This window comes from Chenopodium album, chromosome 24 (genome assembly GCF_948465745.1).
Source record: "Chenopodium album chromosome 24, dcCheAlbu1.1, whole genome shotgun sequence".
In the NCBI taxonomy this organism is placed as follows: Eukaryota; Viridiplantae; Streptophyta; class Magnoliopsida; order Caryophyllales; family Amaranthaceae; genus Chenopodium; species Chenopodium album.
Window position 1 is genome coordinate 15429691 of NC_137857.1, and position 8776 is coordinate 15438466.

At 33.5% G+C, this 8776-nt stretch overlaps 1 protein-coding gene across 1 annotated transcript in view; it reads left to right on the forward strand.

Annotated features, from left to right (window-relative positions):
* LOC145611341 (RNA polymerase II C-terminal domain phosphatase-like 2) overlaps window positions 1-7592 on the forward strand; it is a 28163-nt gene extending 20571 nt beyond the window's left edge. The window contains exons 12-15 of the mRNA XM_081666659.1: window positions 103-199; window positions 5274-5428; window positions 6078-6154; window positions 6973-7592. Coding sequence (XP_081522785.1) covers window positions 103-199; window positions 5274-5428; window positions 6078-6154; window positions 6973-7069 — 426 coding nt within the window. The 3' untranslated portion in view covers window positions 7070-7592. The remainder of the gene's footprint in view (window positions 1-102; window positions 200-5273; window positions 5429-6077; window positions 6155-6972) is intronic.
* The last annotated feature ends 1184 nt before the right edge of the window (window positions 7593-8776 follow it).

Consider the following 8776-nt stretch of genomic DNA (forward strand, 5'->3'; position numbering starts at 1 on the left):
ATTGGTTTCTTCATTTTGTCTTGTTTGTGTATCTTCAAAATGATTCCACATTATTTTCTTATCATTAAAAACCTAATATGTTTACTCTACTCTTTGGTTCAGGTATTATTCACCGGTGAGAAGATAGGAGTTGGAATGGGCAAGACTCGAAAGGATGCTCAACAGCAAGCTGCTGAAAATGCTCTTCGTTGTTTAGCTGGTATGTAATGTAAATGGCAAATCAAATATTTTTATCTCTTGAATCAATAGAATTATGTCCAATCTTCAAGTATGATAAATATTTCCATTATTGCTTACAATTCAACCGGAATTTTACTCTTATGTCAAAAAAATAAATAAAAAAAAATCCACAATACAACCTCTTTAGGAATGGCTCATTTTTTTTTGGTTTTGGGCTAAGAAATGCTCAAAACTTCTAAGTTTAACAACCAGATTGGTGGCTATTTGGGTTTTATGTCTTTTAGGGTGTGTTATATTGACCTGATTTTTCATTGAACTTATCTTAACTTATCTAAACTTGTTAGACCTTATTAAAACTTATATTAGTTGTAATTTGTACTTAGGTAACCCTTATCAGAACTTATTAAACCTGATTTGAACTTAATATTATGTTTGTATAATGTTATATTGCTCTCAGGTTTTAAATTATAGGAAAAGTTTGTCACAAACCACATTTTGAAAGATAAATCTTGTCACAAACCATGTTATAAATTTTATTCACAAACCTAATTTCAAATTAATAACTATATAATAAAATACACACCAGTAATGACACGTGTCAATTTCTGGTGTGTCTTTAGTATATTATTTTAAATATTTAAATATTTAATAGTAATTAATTAATTACTAAATTTTATTTAAGGAAGTTATTTTGTTTTTTTTTAAAAAGTTTTTTTTTTTTGTCAACTATATAAATGAGCAATAATATTTACCATTCTTATGTTAATAAGCAATTAATTACGAAATAGTAAGTAAATATATAATCTTTTTTGACAAGAATATGATCTTGATCAAATATTCCATGTTACTTCAAATTTTTTCAAGATATTTTAAACAATTTTTATATTTTATGTAATAAATAAATTAATTTGTCAAAAGAAAATATGAGGTAATTAAAATAACATGGCACGAGACCTAACCTAGTTTTATTTATGTAAGAGCCACATTTATGCGAGATATGGTCATTGACTCACTATTTTGGCTTTGACACCCTACATCACCACCCACACCAGCTTTGTTGCCGTGCCACTTGCCCTTACCACCCTCCTAACCCGAAACCACAGTCACCAGCCAAAAACCCCACCCTAACCACCCACTCGAAATCATCCTTCGTTGGTTTAAAACCCTCCCTAACCACTTGAAACCACCCTTCACCCCATGAAGACCATCATAAAACCTCCCCTTTCTCTTCCCCTCCCCCTCCCTCAAAACCTTCTATCCTCAAGCTCTCCTTCTCCCATCTTTTTTTGGTTTGGGGGAGGGGTGGCTAAGGGTATAGGGGTGGGGGGAGGGGCATTTGAGGGTTTAGCAGAGAGGTGGAAGGGAGAGGGTTTAGAGGGAAGGTGGAGTGGTTTTTAAGGGATGAAGGGGTTTTTAAGGGTTTCATTGGGTGGTTCGGAGGGATGGTAAGGGTGGCGGGAGAGGCGGCTGGGGGAGGGGTGGGATTTTGGGTTGTAAGGGTGGATGGTTTGACAAAAATTTTGAAAACAGGTTTAGTTTATAAAAATATAGCTATAATGTGATTTATGACAAAATTTGAGTTTTTATAAGGTGGTTTGTTATAAATTTTCCCAAATTCTAATACTTTGCTTGTAAGTTAGAACCTAAGTGTTAGAGTGAATTTGGTTATATGTTTGTTTCGTATTTGCTATACTATGTTCCTTTTATTTATTTATTTATTTATTTATTTATTTATTATTATTATTATTATTATTATTTTATTTTTTTTATCATGGCTTTTTAAGACTACCTTAGATGACCCATGCGCGGAGTTTTAGGAGGAATAGTATAAAGTAATAAAATACAGCCGCATAAGGAAAGTGGAGCAAGTAACAAAATACGGTGAGAGTAATTGTTAATCATGTTGATTCTTTTACATACTTTTAATGCACATAACGTGACTTGGCTAGTGTGAATCTATGTTACATGGGTTCTTCATTTCACTTCAAGTTCCCATGTCGGACCCTCGACACTCGGACATGGGTATGACACTTAGACACTTCACCTTTTTGGTTCAAAACCATGGATCTTTTTTCACAAAGTGGACGCTTGGACACAAGATGTGGATTCTAACCCCTTGTTTAATCAAGTTTTTAGAAAACCCACAATTTTGAAAGAAAGATCCAACCTTGAAAGAAATATTTAAGATTGAATATAAACGAATCGCTATTTCTCCTCACAAGATCACTCCTGAAACTTATGATATCGAATTCCCATATTAATTAACCTACTCTTGGCGCTAATTATTTTGAGATTAAACTGTTAGCCTACTCCTAGGCCTAAGTGTTTTAACGTTCTAATCTTTAACCAACTCCTTGAATCGAAAACTAGTAAAAACTGTTTAAGCAAGAGCTAAACAATGAATTTTTATTCAACTGAATTTTTGTGTATTTTTGGTGTGTCCTACAAAGCCATGAAAATCCCCTATTTATAGACTAAAACTAACTAATTCTAAGTCTAATAGAACTAGGACAAGCCCCTAGCCTTTTAAAAACTTTTGCATGCCCCCGATTTACAATAATTTTATTGTACATCGAACATTTTGCCCGTGTGAACAGTAATATTACAAAAGTGACCTTTTTTTTTTTTTTTTTCCTTTTCTAAAGTGATCCATATTTTCATAAAAATGACCCCTTTTTTTTTTCTTACAAAAGTGACATATTTTCAAAAGTGACCCCCCCTTTTTTTTTTTTTTTTTTACAAAAGTGACCCATATTTTCACAAAGGTGTCCCTTTTTTTTTTTTTACAAAATTGACCCATATTTTCACAAAAGTGACCCTTTTTTTTTTTCACAAAAGTGACCTCCTTTTTTTTACAAAACTTAATACACAATAGATCTCCATCATTTATTTGAAGCTAGATTACTAGTCTTCTTCATTCCACAATTTACAAGTAAAAATGTACTGAAAAACGACAAAATAAATGCAATTAAAAATCGAAATTAAAGTTCAACAATAGCAAAATCACATAAATTATACAGATATACCGTAAACAATTTAAATAACATATTTGCATGTGGTGGATTTGTACTAATCTTCTTCATTGATATGTTTAACTTTAACAAGCTTCAACAATCAAAAGAAAAATGCATAAAATTAAAACTAGAAATCGAAAAGTAGAGTAAAGCCTAGAAAATTGAGAAATCGAATTGGTAATGGTGAAAATTTGAGCCTTAAAGAGATAAAAAGTGAGTATGCATAAAATTAAAACTAGAAATCGAAAAGTAGAGTAAAGCCTAGAAAATTGAGAAATCGAATTTGTAATGGTGAAAATTTGAGCCCAAAAGAGATAAAATTTGAGTCTAGAAGAGAGAAATTGAGAACAGAGGAGAGAGAAAGTTGGGTGAGATAAGAGGAAAGATTAACGATTAAGTAATAAAAAAAAAAGAGGAAAGTTTGGCTGGCACATGAGTGAATTTTTTGGATACTTATTTTTACAAACAAAGCCTGCCACACAGTAATTTATTGTGCCCCAGCCTTTATTAAACATTTGTCCTTGCCTTTAACTCCAAGTAACCTAAATAGTATAGGAAAACTAGTTCTACTTAGATTAGGAAACTTATAGTAAGACTAGTTTAGCTTAGTCTATAATTCCTTAAACAAATCCTAATCAACTTAGGAAACTTATTAAGCTAAAATAACAGAAATTAAAAGGTATCCTAAGTGCTTAAACCAAGAAAAACCCTTTCAAGTGAAAGGTAAAAATTTGCAAGCAAAACTCTAGGAAAAAAACCTAACTATGGAAAATCTTCTATTTCAAGTCGAAGTCGAAACTCATTGCACGTGCCACCAAGGAGGGGCATGCGCCTGACCACCGTCAAGAAGAAGCCAAGCCGGAGCTAGGAAGCCGGCGCGTGGGATCTAAAACGGTGTCGTTGCTGGAAGTCAGATGTGTCATTTCGTCTTCCATGTGAACCATGCTTCCTTCTTTCCCATTTAAGCTATTGAACCTTTCCTTATTTATTTCCTTGTTTGGGCAACCTATAATGGAGTTGTTTAGACGTTCTAAAAGTGTATTAGACCCTTCAAAAGAATTAGCCTCTTGATTTACATCAACTCATACCCATGTTGGACATCACTATCCGAGTCCATGTAACATAGTGTGACATTACTAAATATATGAATATCATAGTATCATTCTATACTTTTTGAGTCATTTGATGATGGAAACTTTACAGGTGATAGTTTTTATTCTTATGTGCTTCACTGTTTATTTATCCAAATTGTGTCTATGATTCAATATGGTACCCGTCTTATATGTATAGAGCCATTCATATAGATAGCTGGTGATTTCTTGCTTTTACATTAAGGACATGTTTGTTATGTGGTATTGTAGTAATAGCAATGAATTTGTAACTCCGTAAGTGGTACTCGTCTTCGATGCATAGATAGCTGATGATTCTTAATGCTTTTACATCTTAGGACCGGTTTTGTAGGAGGTTTTGGGAATGATTGTAATTGAACTTGAAAGTCATGTGTGATGGAGTAATGCTAGTTCACCCCTAAAGTTTGTGTTTTCATTTTCATAAACATTTGTTACACTTGAGGGGGGGGGGGGGGGGGGGGTTGGTATTTACAGGTGATGTGAGCTTATGGAGAAAGTTTCACATGCTTGGGTTGGTGTTTTCGACTGATTTATATGTCATAGTTTTATGATCACTAATCAGGTTATTAGATTTCTGCATGCTTGTCTTGTAATTTGATTGAAAATTGGAAGTATTAGCAATGGAAGGAAATTATCACCAAGGAGAATTACAACCCTAGGCTTTGTGTGGCTGAACACTCTTAACTACAAACTAATGCCAAATACTATGATCAAGACAGTTATCTGATTATTTTCCCCTCTCTAATCTCCTCTATCTTTAAAAGTTATGCTCCTTTTCTCTATTTTAATACCTTATATACTAACAATTCTATATGTAATAGATGTCATTCACCAAAGTGCCCTTACCGCTTGGCTAGTCTATTACAATATTTTTTACATGTGCCTTTGAGATATGATTTGTAATGAAGCATGACTCTGACAACTAAAAAATCACTCTCTGGTTCCACAGAAAAATATCTGACTTATGTGACTCGTTCTGGGTTAATTGACCGGGATGAAAAACCTCAAGTCCAGAATGAAAATGGATTCATATGGGATGACATTAACCTTCAACCTGATGAACTATCTTCAGATGAGAAGCCGCAGAGAGAGAATGCTTTGGAGGTGAGTATACATTGACACTGTTTTAATGTTACATAGTAATTCATTTATTATAGATAGGAAAGATAATTACATAAATGGATTATAAAACCATTCAGATTCATAATTTAAAAGGAAAATGTAACTTCGGAAGCTCTGTCGATCATGCTTTCAAATTTAAGAAATTTTGTATATTAATTCTGTTATGTTAGATGTGATGGTGGTGGGAACTGATGACATGGGAAATGGAACATTGAAGTTTATACCCCTAAAGTTGGAAGTTATTTTTTAAGAACTGTTATATATACTTCCTGTCTCTGTTTTTATGATTATGTTACCTTTTTTTAATCCACTGTGCACTTATGACGACACTTGCACACCATAGCAAAAAATACTTGTATATGGTAGTCAAGTTTTCATGCTCTCCATCTTGCCTTACTCCTCTAGCCCCATGCACTTTCTTTGTGCTGTATCTGAGTAGATAACGTAGATGATGGTTTGGCTGTGCTGTTCGTACATTAATTTTGTCAATTTATTGACACAGTAGCAACAGAGCATCTTTGAGATTGTCGGTTCTCAATTTCTTATCTTAGGCTTCAGGTACTTGCAACATCTGTAAAAAGTGATGCATTTGATTTTTACAGCACTTTATACAGTGAGTAATGTTTTGCAGGCTGTAGAAGTAGCTTCTGTGAGTACTTCCTCGATGATCATTAATCAGCAGCCCGCAAAATCTGCGAACTCACCCAGGTAGGGGGTGTGTATAAATTTATAATCGTTTCTCATGCATTTTTGCTGATGAACTGTCATCAGTTATTCAGTTCTTTAGTAGGAGCTGCAGACCTGTTGAATTTTTGTGCATTGTATGTTTACATGGCTTTGTGAAGCTTTGATTGATTTACTTGAATTTAAATATTTCCTCCATTTTCTATTAAATGCATCACTTTTAAAATTGTGGACTCCTAGGCAATTTTTGGAGTAGAGATAGATAGAATAATAAAGAGGTCCCATGTGATACGAGGGAGATAGAAAGAATTTATTGACTAAAAAGAAAAGTAATGCATCTAAATTGAAACTTCCATATATAGAAAGTAATTCATCTAATAAAAAACGGAGGAAGTATAATTTGCAGTCAATATGGCTTTACTTAGTGGGCCATTCTTGTTCAAATTCTATTGTTGGTTATCCAGACTCTTGCATCAACAAGACATGCATCACGCTATTCATGTATTTCACTCTGGTGTGAACTAATCAACTGCATTTGTTGATATGTTTTTGCTTGAGATAGTGCTTGATCTGGGTTGGGCTTGTGGCTACTAATTATCATGTTCTTATTGTGTGCGTAAAATGGTAACCTAACAAACATGTCAATATGTCATTGACGGTACAATGTGGTGGAGTGGTATATTGTTATGCATGTGTTTGTAGCCGTAACTGTATTTATTAATATCACTGTCACACTCTTGTTCTGAACTTGCTTCTTACTAACATTTTTCTGAGGCCCTGCTGTTTGAATATATCAAAAAAAGGTATTGACCTTGAGTTTCTATCATCCCTGCAAATTCTAGGTTACAACATTCTTCATCTAGCAAACGGTCAAAAGATGAGACGACACGTGGTCTGCAAAGTTCATCATCTCTCCGGCAACACAGGAATGGTCATTAAGCTGTCAAGAATTTATTAGTAGGATTTCTAACAGGACATACTTTACCCACAGCACTGCAGATGGTTTGCAGAATTAGTTTCCAAAATGTGATTAGTTGCTGCCTACCTGCCAAGGTGAGAATCCTCGTCAACCAATGGGCATACATGATTCATTAGATACCCTATTTGCCAATTAACGGGAGCAACTTTTGAGATGTTTTAATTTGAGCTGGTTAAGCAAGGTCCTAAATCGGGTATCAGGCTTGGCATGTAAATTATGTTTCAACAGGCCAGCTGAACAAAGGGTGGAGGGGACTTATGTAAATTTACTAACTTTGTTTGGCTATCATTTTCGGACTGAGCTATCTTTAAAAGACGGCTCTCAATCAGTCTGTTTTGCTGTAAATCTGTGATCTCTATTATGTAGTATCAGTTTTATTCTACTTCGATTGGTTGATATTTTAGATGATTGTGAACGTTGCTGGAATTCTACGAGTAATTTAATACTCAAATAGTATTGTTCTAAGATCACGTTGAAAACATTTTTTTATACATGTTTAATATTAGGATTTTGGAAGCTACAATTGTTTGCTATAATACAGTTATAGCCTGTAGCCTTAAATAAGTCTGCGCTTACACCCCAATAATCTTTGGGTTCGTTCTGTCACTGCTAAATATCTAGCAAACAAATCCTTTTTGAATATAGTCCCCAACCAAAGGACTCTTGGATTTGGAAAAAGATTCTTCAAATTCGACCCCTCCTACTTCGTTGCCTTAGGTGGAAAATTGGTAATGGTACTAGTGTTCTTTTTTGGCTCGATAATTGGTGTTGTTCTGAAAATTTAATTACTATGCTTAATTTAGATACTTCGAATATATATCCAAAACCTAGATCTTACTATTGATCATTTTATTTTGGAAAATAATAAATGGGATATTTCTACTCTTTAACTTTATGTCCCATCTAATATTGTGCACCTTACTAATGGGAGACGTCAAGGAGCTGATTCGAAATTTCACTCATATTGATTCGCGCCACATTTATAGAGAGGGTAATAGAGCACCAGACTATGTTGCGTCTTTGGGACATTTTATGCAAGCTCACCAAGATATCGATCCGTTCATAGATAGTAAATTTTCTTTTTTGTTTTTATTTTATCTAATTAGTTAGGGTATAGTCTTGAGAGAAGATTATCCTAACTTCTTGTTTATCTTTCCATGTAAAAAAAAAAAAGAAAAAAAATGAATCTGTGGGGTCATACACTAAGCAAGCTTAGATCATTAAATGGTATGAACACAATTAGATTAGTACAAACTTTTTTTTTTATCATTTCTAGAGGGTTCTAAACTCTATAATACTATCATATTATAAGGTACAAATCTAGTTGCGAGTGTATGAATTGTACTCTCTTCGGTCCTTTTAAGTTTTTCTTCGTTTACCTTTGACAAGTAAAGCATAATATAGGTCCTTGAACTTTTGACAAAGTTGCATATTAGTCCTTGGACTTTCGATTGAGGCAAATTTCCTTAACTTGGTTAGAATCCTCTAATATCAAAATTAGCAACTGAATTAGCTAAATTTTATTTTATAAGAAAATGTTTGTTGAATTTATAAATTATACAGATTTTATTTTTTACCGAGCAAAGAGGAAGCTTTCTTCCTCTTGCTTACAATATGTAGAATAATAAAACTTACATCATCTAGAAATGGAGATTTAAACACATTTG